This window comes from Arachis duranensis, chromosome 8 (assembly GCF_000817695.3).
Source record: "Arachis duranensis cultivar V14167 chromosome 8, aradu.V14167.gnm2.J7QH, whole genome shotgun sequence".
Taxonomy (NCBI): domain Eukaryota; kingdom Viridiplantae; phylum Streptophyta; class Magnoliopsida; order Fabales; family Fabaceae; genus Arachis; species Arachis duranensis.
The window spans coordinates 9628852-9643080 of NC_029779.3; the positions used below are offsets into that span (position 1 = coordinate 9628852).

Here is a 14229-nt window from a genome sequence, read left to right on the forward strand (position 1 = left end):
TTAATGTTACAAGTGTAAAGAGTGTATGAAATTAGTCCCACATCAAAGAAACTAGGGAAGAGTGAGAAGTTTATAAGATGAGAGACCATTAATTTATTATGTTAAAATTGAGTTGGATGTGAGAGTTCTTCACCTTCCCGCTACAATTTTGTAAACTGTTCCCTGATCACCTTTGCCAAGAATCTTGCATTCATCAAAGTTGTTTGTGGCATTTTTTAATTCTTCAACAGTATAATTTGCAATTTGTTGTTGTAGGAGTAAGCCACCATTTTGTTGAAAGAATTGTTCCTTGAGTTTAACAAGCTTCCTTTTCTTCAGTCGAAAGATGCCGTGTGTAAACTTCTCTATACTTTCTACGCGACATGTCTTTGTAGTAGTGGGGTTCTAATTAATAACCATGATTAGAGAGTCATAACTCATGCATTATTTTTCACTCATATAACATGCATGTAATCATCGTACCATTTTCTGGACCGGAGATTTTGTTCATACCCAGTATCTCAGAGATAATAATTTGTTTTATGTTCTATATTTTATTCACAAAATAAAGTTTTAATTTTTGAAATAGAAATTAGTAAGATATAAACATGCTATGCATATACAAAAAATTAGTCACTCATACAAAATATATATATTAAAATCAAAATACATATTGAGAATAAAACAATACATATATTTATATACAAACATATGGTGCTGTTTCTTTAATCACAAAAAGAACAATTATAATCAGTATCATCATGTATATCAAGTGCAAAAGGCAAATACAAGAAGCTAAGTTACATAACCAATCATATGAAGATGCATTAGCATCAAGCTAAGGTTGAATAAACTAACGAGCAATGTTAGGGCCAGCAATATTTGTAATTGGTAGCCATCAACTAGCCATCAATGATGATTTGATGGTGTGAGATTGGTGTGAGATTTCATCCAATGACTCACCTTTCTCTGCTGGTTACATGCTGGCCAAAATGCAATAAAATTGCTGGCCCCTAGACTTTTCCTAAACTAATCATCAAATACAGAATCATCTTCCACCACCCAATGACATTGAAATCTGACCAATGCTACTATTAACATCTTCAACAATGCAAGTAGATACTGTTGATTTAAGCAACTCCTCTGTCTCTTCTGAATACAACTTCACACTTTCTCCTCTATGCTTCTCCTCAACTCTAAGTCCCTCAAGCTCCATTGCTACTTCTTTCATTGTAGGCCTTCTCTCACCCATCACTCTTAAACAACGTTTTGCAACACTAGCAAATTCAATTATTTGCTCAACCCTTGCCTCATTCATTACATGGTTGTCCACAATGTCAAGTAAATTCCCTCCTTTCATTGCAGAAATGAAGTACAATGCAAGGTTTCTATCATTCTCCGGCATTTCGAAAGAGAGCGCCTTTCGTCCTGTTAGTAACTCTACCAGAACAACTCCGAAACTATACACATCACTTTTCTCGGTTAGTTGACTTGTTTGGAAGTATTCAGGATCAAGATACCCTAATGTCCCCTGCACCAATGTGGTTAATTGTGTCTTATCAAGTGGAACAATTCTGGAAGCTCCGAAATCCGAAACCTTTGCTACAAGATCATGATCAAGAAGTATGTTAGTAGTTTTGACATCTCTGTGTATGATTGGAGGAGAAGTAACAGAATGCAAGTAAGCTAAAGCCCCAGCAGTTTCTGCTGCTATTCTCAATCTTGTTTCCCAAGAAAGTCTTAAGGAATGATTATGACTATGAAGATGCTCAGAAATAGTACCATTGGGAATGAACTCATAAACAAGCAATGGAACTTGTGCATCTAAACAGCAGCCCAAAAGTTTAACCACATTCTTGTGGTTGATTTGGGAGAGCACAACCACCTCATTGATGAACTGTTCAATTTGACTTGGGTCACTGATCTTGGACCTTTTAATTGCTACAGTCTTGTTATCTGATAGTAGTCCTTCATAAACAGTTCCTTGACCCCCTTTACCAAGGATCTTGTTTTCATCAAAGTTGTTAGTGGCCTTGTTGAGTTCATCCACAGTGAAAACTTTAGCTGTTTCATCAGTTGATTCTCTTTGTCTAGCAATGAGTTGTTGTAACAATAGGCCACCATTTTGCTGGAAATAATGTTCTTTAAGTTTGATTAGTTTCTTTTCCTTCATTCTCCAATACACATAAAAACTCACCACAAGTAGTGCTATCACGCCTCCACTAATACCTACACAATAAGTGGAAACAGAGTCATTTTGCCATTTTTTATAACATGGATACAATGTTTTCATAGTGTTCATGGATAAGAGTGTACTCACTCAATGCAATTATCAAAATGTTCTTTGCTCTAGAATTGGAACTGGAATTGGGTCGGCATTGTGTTCCATATTTTTTGCCATCTCCTATGTAACCTTTTGGACAGGAGCAGCTATAGCTACCAGGAACGTTGTGGCAAATTGCTTTACTGTAGCAATCGTTGGATTCCATGCATTCATTGACATCTAAGAAAACATTAAAATATGAATTTAATTTTACGGTAATGTTAGAAAGATAAAAAAACAGCTAAAATTTATCTTAGTATTTACTAATTACTGTGCTAATTAATGAATGTTAAATAAGATGAATTCTAGCTGATTTTAACTAATTTTTTTATTACTAAATATTTTTAATTAATTTTATATACGTAATGCCGAACAATTATGTTACGTAAACATAAACAATCAGCCATTAAATGAATCATTTATATAAAATATATATCAAAATATAAAATATGCATATAAAAAAGAGTAAAGATAACACTATTATTCTTGCACATGTTCTTTTATTCAAATCAAAAGTGTGAATTTAACAAATGAAAAGACAAGTAAGAAAGAATGCAACATTACCTTGGCAACCATTAAGGACATAAGGATTTCCATTAAAACCAGCAGAGCAATTGCATAGATAACCATGTTCCTTTGCATTGACACATTCACTATTCTCAGCCTTACACGCAAAATCATGATTCTTGTTCTTCTTGGCTTGTTGGCAAGTCAGGTTTCCCACACTCCAATCCAGCACCGTTGGAAACGTGGCATGGTGGAACTTGGCAAGATCCGCGGAGGAGAACTTGTAGGCTCCGTCTTCCGCCACAAAAGAATAACTGCAGGGGTTGAAACTGCTGACATAGCTGTTGCTAGTGAAGGCACGGAGAGAAACATAAAACATGCTAGATAGCTCTTGCGCCGCCATGATCGGGATCTCGCAACAACCGACTCCCGTGCACGTCCCGTTGGTTGCATAGTCGGGCGTGTTGCACAATGCCAAGCACCCTGTGAAGTACTTCTTGCCCTCTGAATCATATGCATTCACTGCTCCAATTGTATTACAACCTATACAAAATTACAAATATTCAATAACATACCACATTATTTATAACACCATAATATTTGAACCACTTTTTGTGTATAAGTTAATTTCTAAAAGAGATTACTACCGCATGCATTATTGAATGGGTAATGCTAGGTAACCAATCACTTTTTTTTATCAACATGAACAACCACCAATAAAATAAAAACACACTACACCTCTAAATTATTCATTTAAATCTTAATATTAGAATAATCATTCGCACACTTAGTATAATGAACATCCTATATATCTATTGTTCACATTGTTTACCAATATTGTTGGTTACCTATATTTTTTCTTATTGAATATTTGAGTGGGTGGAACAAAGAGCTTTTGGTTATCTTAAAGACATTACTCCCTTTGTTTACTACGTACTTACCAACAACAAAGAGCTTGTTTTGAGTGGGTGAAACGGTGAAATATGTGAGGTTGTGTTGCTGATTAGTTTGGTTGGTACCGTTGCGGGTGTAACAAAAACTGGCTACCGGAAAAGAAACGCGGAGTTGGCCGTTGAGGGAGATGCTCTGCACAGTTAAGTTAGTTTGCGGCAAGTATGGAGTGTTCTTCTTGCTCTTGCAATCAATCAGAAAAGAAGCGTCCAGCGAACAATCCTCCGTGGTGCCGAAAGGGAACGGAATACTAAGGGACCCACATTTTCTTTTGCATTCTTCTGCATTAGCTTCTTCCAAAAGGATCCCTACAACAAGTACTAGTAGAAGTAACAGCAGAAGAGAATGCTGCTGCTTTGATGAGTGCACAGCCATGCATTCCATCATTTTGTTTTCAGATCGTTCATTACGGATTTCATTTATAAATACATAAAGAGATTGCAATAATATTTCTGTAAAGGATGTTTGACCGTTCATATCACACATGCTAGTTCTTGGTTCTTGGGAGTCTTACGTGTCTTTTTGCCAACTTGGTCACCAACTTGCTAATCATTCTTCAATATTTGATCACGGGTGGTATTAAAAACTAAAATAAAATATTTTAATAGAGTATAGTTTTTTTTAATTATTTAATAAAATATAATTTTTTATTATTTTATTTAATAATTAAACAAAAAATTGAAAAAATTCATTCCCAATTTTCAACTACTTATAAATGAATTGTGAGAACATATATAATTTTTATATCAATAATGCTAGAAAATCAAGATAGTTCCGGTAAAAAATCAGTCAAATATCTCTGGATGAATCCAAAACTTTTATATAAATGGCGCTTATGATAGGTATTAGGATGTTTTTTTTTTCTTTGTAAATTGTATGATTTTGAATATGTTTTTTTATTTATCATGTTTTAGGCATTTGAAAAGAAAACGAAGGTGTAAAGATGGAAGCTAATTCCGTAATTCACGTTGCAATGATACTGAACGTGTCTTCTCCTAATTTAAATATAGTGAAATATTTAATAATTAATATTTTAAATTATAAATAAATAAAATTAGTTACTATATTTATAATTAATTAAGTTATTCCATTCTTGACTTGATTTGGAGTTGGTTCATATACTTTTCTTTTTTATATTCCACTTGTTAATAATAAAATGACACAGGGAAACAAAGTTGATGTGCATTCACATTTCATATATAGAAAATTGAATAATCATGCACCATACTCTCACTTTCCTTTCCTTTTTGTTGTTCGGTCGTTACCTTTTTGTCTTCTAATTTCAATATCTAAATAATTTCAAGCTAGCTGCGGTATATTATTGACTATGATTCTAGCTAGAGCCACCACTGACCTACTCTAAACAAAAATAAAATAAATAATTAATTAAATTAAAACTAGAAAAAAAAACATTGACTGATCTGACTGCATTATCCGAATTTGAATCTCAAGGCCTCAATTCATGAATGACACAAAAAGGCAGGCAAATTCCTTCATATTTTATTTTGGCACTGTTTTACTTAATTTGTGATAGAATATCGAATTAAATTTGTATTAAAATTTTAGTTTAGAGAGTAAATATAATTTCTTTAAAAAAAATAAACTCAATCCAAAAATTATTTAATATTTATGTCGAAATAAACCGTATCAAAATACTATGACAACTTATAAAAATGAATAAGAAAAGAAGTAAAACTCAGAAATAAAATGTTTGAAAAAAAATAACGTAAAGACATGAAAGCGAAACGAATGAAAAGTTGATAAATAAACCAAAACTTTAAATAAAACAGCAAATGAATTAAAGTCTAAAGGAAATTAAAATACTTGAAAAGAAAGAAAATGCAAATAAAATAAATTAAAAATAAAAGAAAATAAAGGAAACAAATAGAAAGTGAATTCTAGACACTCATATATATTTATATTTCATTAGTTTCTGTTGTGTTAGTATGATTGAAAATTTGTAAAATTTTGTGTAATAGTAAAGTGTTTAAATTCAAGTTCTTAAACTCTTCTAAAATTTTCTTATTTATAGAGCATAAGAAGTAGACTACATAATACTTCTCTCTTGCCACGATTTAACTTCTCTTTTTTTTTTTCTCAAGTTTTCACAATGGATGATCTTGCCTTGACTGGAAAGGACTTTGTTTTTAAAAGTAGACATTCCATGTCTTTATACCTTAGTCTTCAAGTCCCACGTTCTATATTAGTGCTTCTAGATAAAACCACGTGTAATTATTAAACTTTGACCCAGATCTTTCTCAACTCAATTCATTTTATAATTGAAGTTCTATTTTCTTATGGTTAGGTTTTTACTCCGTCGAAATTTTAACCACGCATGATCAACTGGTTTTGTCCCAAATCTTTTTGACTCAATTCATGAGTTAGTCAACATCCAATTCTATCATAATCAAATTTCGTAACAAGTCAAAATTTAATAGATAGTAATATATTTCTTAAAAGAACGTTTCATGCACATTAGCCATTTATTTACCAAAATGATTAATTGAATTTTATCAAGAGGAACAATCCTTGATGAAGGTCCAGACAACTTTGGCAATGAGATGATGATTAGTTTCACATTGATAGTTTTCACATCTGATCTAACTCTAAGATTGTGTTTGAAAAAGAGACAAAAATTAGAAAAATAGAAACTGAGAGATATAAATTAAATTAAAAATTAAATTAAGTCTCTTGTGTTTGATTTAAAATAAATATAATTGAGTAGTAAATTTTTTAAAAGTTAAATAAGACTATTTTTGGAAAGAAATAAAAAAAATTCAGTCTCCATCTCTAAAAATTTCAGTTTTTTATATTTTCACTTTTTTTAGAAGTATTAAAAGGATTGAAATTGTAAATTGTATTTCGAAACTGAAATTTTAGTTTTAATTTCTGATCACCAAATACAATACTCAGTTCTAATCTCTCAATCTCAATTCCAGTCTCTAAAAACGAACGTAGAATAGATATTGCTACAATCATAATTATTAAATCCGAACCGGATCGACCGACTTGATCGAAAATCCGGTAAACCAGACCTTTAATCGGTCTGGACTAACATTCAAACTGTACAAATAAACGAACTTGTCAAATTCAAAAAATCTTGTCAAAATTAGCTTGAACCGCGGATAAAATTGGCCTGAACCTGCCAGAACATAAAAAATCTTACAACCACTGGGCTAAGATGCTCTTCAATAAAATAGATGCCTTTTTATAAATATATTATAACTTATTAGACATCCTAATTAATAATTTTATCTTATTAACTCTTTTAGTCATACAAAATTTAAAATCTCTTTATCCTTTTGTCTCTTTATTCTAATGAGTAGTTTTTATATTTAATTTAATTAAATATTTTATTTTATATTTTTTCACTTAAATTAATTATTTTTATTTTACATCATTATTAAAAAAATATCAAATGTTGTTAAATATCTCTAAATTAAAAAGATAAATAAAAATATTTTTATTAATCATATCATATTTTTATTATTGATAATTATATAATAGAGTAAAGGACATTTTCGTCCCTGACGTTTTTTTTCGTGGACATTTTCGTCCTCAAACAACGGAAAATACATTAAAGCCCCTGACCCTTGAAAAATGTGGACATTTATGTCCTTCCATTAAATGCAGCCGTTTGTACTAGACGGAAAAGGCTGAACTAGCAGAGGTGGCGATAAAGTGGCACGTAACGGAGGCCAGGTGGCATGGAGCTTTTCGTAACAGGACATATAAGTCCTTAGAGACGAAAACGACGTTATTTCGTCTCCTCCTCTCCAAACGCAGTTGAATCCCCATATACAATACCTAGAAGACCCACACTTGAGTGAGAGAATTACAGAAAATCCTAAGCCAAAGACGATCAAACTCCTTCGTCTCTGTTTCTCCCTCCAAAAAATACAACACGTATAAGAGCAAAAGGCCAGGGGTTGAAGTTAGTGGCAGAAACTGAGGAGAAGCTTGGTCTGAGGTCGTGGCTGGTGTCTTCGGCACAAGGTAAGATTGCGATGCTTAGCTAGGAAGGCAATGTCTTTGCATGTTTACAGTGTAAGAAAGAATGTGAAAAAGTGGTGTATTGCATCCTGTGGAGGATTAGGGGGAGGGATTGTGTTCGGGAAATGTAGTTTCATTCATATGTTGTGTTGTTTCCTATTTTTAATCCTAGTTATGCACTGGTTAATTTCAGATGGTTGATGTGTTTGTGGTTCCGGTCTTTCATCATGGAGGAAATTTCGTAAGAGGAGTTGGTGGAAAAATGGTTTATCAGAATGGAAAGCATTGACTTTGAATCCGGGATGAACATATTGACTGGGGATGCAGGGATCAACTCAATGAGAGAGAATCTAATGAAGCACCTAGGGCGAGGTGAGTTCTATATATACTTTGACCATTCTGTCGACGAGCTGGAGGTTGTTGAGGAAGCTGTCCAGGACAGAGATACTGCAGGGGAAGTGGATGAAACTGCAGAGGAACTAAATTCTTCCTCTTCATATGATGACGGGTACAAGAGCACGGAGGACATCTTGTACAAACCTCCACCGGCTGGAATTGAGAGTGATAGTAGTGAGAGTGACAACAATGGTGGGATCACTGCTGGGAAGAGGAAAAGAGGTGTCAAGGGTAAGAAGAAGGTCCTTATGCCGAAGAAGAAGGTAGTTACACCGAAGAAAAAGGTTGTTACTCCAAGGAAGAAGGTAGTTACACCGAAGAAGCAAGGGAAGAAGAAAAGACAATTTGGCACAAGGGTTAATGAAAGAGGGGAAGGCAGTGGGAATGGGACTGATGCAGTGGGAATGGGACTGATGCACGTGGTGAAGCAGGGGATTAAGGACCTGATGTCAAGCCGAATTATGCAGTCGGGGGTGGGTTTTATGTCAGTGAGCTCCCCACGGAGGTGGAGGAGATCATGTTTGAGTATGAGTCTGAAGACTTACATACTCCCATATCATCTGATGATGAAGGCAGAGGTGAAAAATTTTCAGAGTTTGATGATGAGTATGCTCATGGTGAGGGCAGGTTTGAGCTAGGAACTAGGTTTGCCACTGTGGACAGGTTCAAGGAGGTAGTTAAAGATTCTTTCATTGCTGAGGGTCAGAAAGTGAAATGGATAAAAAATGACAAAGAAAGAGTGAGAGTGGGGTATGGGGATAAGGAGTGTCCTTACTTGGTGCACTTGTCACACAACAAAAGCCTGCAGTGTTATCAAGTCAAGACTTACCATCCAGAACACACTTGTGCGAGGGATTTGGGCAGCAACGCTGCTGATCAACACTGGCTAAGTAAGAAGATTGAAAAACGGATGTCAATGAACAAAAGAGGTTTGAGGTATCTCGCAAAGCAACCAAGGTGGATGTGGACCTCATTAGGAACACTTGCTCATGCAATCGATGGCAACTGACTGGTAACTCCTGTACAATACTTGGTTCAGTTTCTTTATTATTTTGATTTGAATCCCCTTTACTGTTATTTTGGTTATATTGCTCACCTTCGTTGCATTACCTCAGGCATGCCCTGTTTACATGTATTTGCTGACATTAGGAAGAGACATGACACACCTCAAGACTATGTTCACCCTTGGCTATGCATGGAGTCCATCAGGAGGACGTATGCACACTGTATTAAGGTTGTTCCAAATCCTAAATTTTCGGTAGGAACTGAGTTCTCGAAGCCAGGCCCACCTATTATCAAAAGGCCAATTGGACGGCCAAAGGTTCATAATAGGCAAAAGGATCCGGCTGAGCCACTCATGCAAGAAGGAAAACTGAAGAGGTCATTCGTTGTATCCTACAGCAAGTGTAGCGAGAAGGGCCACAACTACAAAACATGTAAGGGAGCCCCTTCCAACCCAAACTAGAAGCCGAAGACAAGGCGCCCTAGGAAGAAAGCAGCTACCACCTCCCAGTCACTGATTGTGCTTCCACTGTCACAATCTGCTCCAGGTTCAAAGGTAAGAACCATACGGTGGAATCTTGTATTATAGGGACTATTTTGCATTAGTACAATTATGGTTAGGGATTAATCTGTCTTAGTATGGAAATAATGAAGGACTAATCTGTCTTATTACTGCTATGACTAGGGACTATTCTGTATTAGTGTTATTATGCTTAGGGACTAATCTGTCTTAATAGTACTATTCTGTTCACATCTTACATGCATATTTTCAGAATGCATCCAGCAACCAACCAGGAAGCTCCCCCAAACACTACTATTGTGGAATCACCTACCTCGTGCAATCCACCTATGCCACCAGCTCCAACAATGGTGACAAGATCCACACTTGTCATTTCACCTCTAGGGCCAACAACTACTCAAACTAGGCCACCAGCCCCAACTATAGGCCATCCATTTAAACCTCCAGAAAAAGCCAATGACACAGCTCGCCCATAACAGTCTAGGTTCAGACCAAAGCAAAAGATCTTCAGGCCGCCGACACCAATCGCTGCCTCCACAATCCATCCTAATACACAAGAGCCAACTCCATTTACCATCCCATCTGCAGCTCCAAATCAAGAAGCTCTACCCCCAAATTTGCCAACTTCTCCAAAAACAAACAACTCGAAAGAGTGAAGACTACTGTCATTAAGTGCTTTTTGTGATAACTTTTTGTCTATGTAATGGTTGTTGAACGCCCTTTGTCTATGTAATGGTTTTTGAACACCCTTTGTGAAGACTAATTCTTTTTGAACACCCTTTGTGGGTCAGATGAACATGGATGTTAACTAAACCAGTTTTTTTTATCACTAATGCAATGGTATGTTATCTATTAGGGAAACAACTTTAATTTCGTCCATACCTTACACAACACGTATAGGGCAATGCAATCATTCATATAAATGACACTGAATTTTGATAATTGCTGCAACAATACAACACACTTTTTTATTCCTTTATCAACTCTTACAACTTAGAACAGCAAAAATAAACACAATAACAATGACACAGATACACCATCTTATTGGCTTTCTTTTTATCTCTAGAGCTAATATCCTCTTCTCCAAGCAGCTGATCCTCATTTCCATGTCCTGTTGCCTGTGATAATCTTCTACATCGACAAATTCCTTCTCTCCCATATACTTTGTTTCTGTCAATCTAAGTCTAACAACGTGCTCATCAAGCCACAAAAAAAAATTTGTAATAGGATTGTCTTGCCTACAGCATGTCAACCCACATAATTCAAGAACTAAAAACTAGTAACCCTAACACATCTTCAACCACACTTGGATTACATTTCGTTACCATACCTTGTAAAAAGAACAGCCCAGAAACAATCTGTCCGGATTGCTTCACGTCTTCGACATGAAAAGGACTGCGTTTTCTCCACAGAAGCACTTTGGTGAGACGCCATGTTTGCCGTCCTTCTCCTTAGGATGCGAGCTCGAGCCGACCTGACGTCCACCTCTTTTCCAGCTTGATGATACCCCTTCAGATGCCATGGAAGGAAGAACTTCCTTTCTGACTCCACTCCCCACAACACCCACTTCACCGTTTCTGTGCAGACAAGAGATTGTAGAAGACGAATTTAAAAAATTGGGGGAGGAGACAAAACGACATCGTTTTCATCTCCAGTGACTTATATGTCCTGTTACGAAAAGTTCCATGCCACCTGGCCTCCGTTACGTGCCACCTCATCGCCACCTCTGCCAGCTCAGCCTTTTTCGTCCAGTGCAAACGGCTGCGTTCAACGAAAGGACATAAATATCCACGTTTTTCAGGGATCAGAGGCTTTAATGTATTTTTCGTTGCTTGAGGACGAAAATGTCCACGAAAAAAAGGTCAGGGACGAAAATGTCCTTTACTCTATATAATATTTATTAATATTAACTCTTTTTCAACATATATTTGATTAATATAATTAATTAATAAATTATTAAAATATTAAAGTAAGTTAATTTAGTATAGAAGAAATTAAATTTTATATAATTATTTAATTATAATCGAGTCAACTGGTTCAATCTGTGACTCATTGGTTGAATCAGTGATTCGGTAATCCAATAGTCTGATCGGATTTTATATCGGTTAAGAATGGCAACAGGTTCCCACGGAGGCAGGGACATGCCCCCGCCCCCAATATTTGTCTCTGTCCCCGCTCTGTGCCCACGACGGGTAATGAAGACCTTATATCCGCCGGGGACCTGGGTCTCTGCAGATAACCGCGGATTTTTAAAAAAATAATAAAAATTGAAAAAAAAATGAAAGTATTCTCAATCATAACGTTATTAGTACTGCAATTATCAATAGTGAAAGTGGATACATTCCTATCAAGATTTCAATCCATCAAACAATCCACAAGAACCTCTGAAAGTACCTTAGCCGTGTGGGGAACCGGCACATATATAAACCTATAATGATAATTTGGTACAAAAAAGAATATTAGAGGTATTCCAATTATAAATATTTCACAAATTGCAAAAACAAAATTAAATATTTAATATTATTACCTCACAAGACGGCTTTGCAATTTCCAAGAATCATCAATATAATGAGTCGTGATAGCCATATAACCTTTGTTTTAGTTGCTTGCTGTCCACATATCAGTCGTAATTGCAACTCGTCTTTTATTTCGCTCAAGGACATTCATTGTCTTAGATATCTTATCATTGTAGAGCTTCAAGATGCCACTCTTCAAAGTGTTGCGAGTAATCACCTTAAAGAGAGGTTACAAAGCATTGCAAAATCGTCGAAAGCCAATGTGATCCATAATAGATAGCGGATACTCGAAAAGATAAACCATGATAGATAACTTTTTCCTTGCATTTTCTTGGTCAAATGTATATGCACCAACCACAACTATTTTCCCACTAATTGTTGGAGTTGTCTTCATCATACATTGTCTTATATCTCTAGTGGTGCGAAGCTTGCACATTTTGAAGTGATCACGCAAGTGCGAAATTCCTTTTTTTGGGTCACCAAGTAGCGTCGATTTGCAATAATTGCATTCAACCTTCAATTTTTTCTTGATTTCGACAATCTTGAAGTGATTCCACACTTCAGAGGTTAACTTCCTCTTTCGAACACCACTTGTAGACGTTGTTGTTCCTTCATTGGTAGTTGTCGTATCGGTTGGAGGTTCTTGAGGTTGAGATTGACGAGTCTCTTGAGTAGTTTGAACATTAGTGGCTATAAGTTCTTCCGATTGAGTACTTTTCTCAAGAGTATTACTCAATGCATCAGAAAAAGGCATTCTCTAAAATCACATAAACACATAAATTTCAGAATAAACATAAACATAAATTTGAAAATCAGCATCAGAATTATAAATCATAACAAATGCTTCAAAATAAAAATAAATAATGAAAATTTCATAATCATAGAAACCAGAATCAACTATTTAACATCATAAATTCAAAATCAAAGTAAAATAATAAGAATTTCAGAATCATAGAAACTAGAATCAATAATTTAGCATCAGAAATATAAATTAAACTTAACCAAACTCAAAAAAATTATAATAAATCCTTCAAAATCAAAGTAAATAATAAAAATTTTAGAATCATCAGAATCAAAATCAACAATTCAACATCAGAAATATAAATTATAACAAATGCTTCAAAATCAAAATAAATAATGAAACTTTCATAATCATAGAAAACCAGAATCAACAATTCAGCATCAGAAATTCAAAATCAAAGTAAATAATGAAAATTTCAGAATGATAAAAACCAGAATAAACCATTCAACATTAGAAATATAAATTATACTTAACCTAAATCAAAGAAATTATAACAAATCCTTCAAAATCAAAGCAAACAATGAAGATTTCAGAATTTTGTGACTTACCCGACGGAGAAGAGGCGACGGCCGGCGAAGAGGCAATGACTGTCGAAGGTGCGACGACCGGTGAAGAGGCGACGACAAGAAGATGTGACGATGGCGAATACGAGAAGACGCGACGAGACGACGCAGACGAACACGCGACCACGAGAAAACGCGATGATGGCGATTGGCGAAGATGTCGGACTCCTTAGTGCAGTGCGCCGGTGTGCGTGACGTGACGATGACTTGACTGAGATCCACAGTGTGTGAGAGACTGGGAGGTGGCGGTGAGGGAGAGGGACTGAGGGGGTGCGAGGTGGCCATCCGTGTGTGGTTTAGCTGCTCTGAAAGAAAGAGGACAAGGCGAGTTAGCAAGAGGATAGAGTTTGAGACTTCAGAGTTCAGACTTAATGAGGGATTTAGAGTTTGTGAATTGTGATGGTAATAGCTAGGATTTTCACCTAGCCCTGCTCCCTGTTCTCGCAGGTATAAAACCCTTTTTGTATTCGTCTCTGGCAGACCGGATACGCACCCCATTTATTATACGGGCCCTGCTCCCTGTTCTCGCAGGTAGAAAACCCTTTTTGTATTCGTCTCTGACAGACCGGATACGCACCCCAGTAGAAGTTTTTGCCATCTCTATTACTGGTTTGGTTCTAATAATTATGGCTACAATTCTGCTGTCTGTTAATAGCCTATAACACGAGTCCTACGGT

At 35.7% G+C, this 14229-nt stretch overlaps 1 protein-coding gene across 2 annotated transcripts; it reads right to left on the reverse strand.

The window, feature by feature from the left end:
- Window positions 1–700: 700 nt before the first annotated feature.
- LOC107460664 (wall-associated receptor kinase 2) lies at window positions 701–4137 on the reverse strand. 2 transcript variants are annotated; one of them, XM_052253553.1, is made up of 5 exons: window positions 3751–4137; window positions 2867–3352; window positions 2300–2482; window positions 1762–2208; window positions 701–1581 (listed from the first exon to the last, which is right to left on the reverse strand). In XM_052253553.1, exons 1-5 carry the CDS (start codon window positions 4133–4135, stop codon window positions 1028–1030), a joined length of 2055 nt encoding a protein of 684 aa, XP_052109513.1. In that variant the 5' UTR covers window positions 4136–4137; the 3' UTR covers window positions 701–1027. The 2 variants fall into 2 exon arrangements, with proteins under 2 accessions (XP_052109513.1, XP_015934536.2); XM_016079050.3 differs by having other exon boundaries at window positions 701–2208.
- Window positions 4138–14229: the final 10092 nt, after the last annotated feature.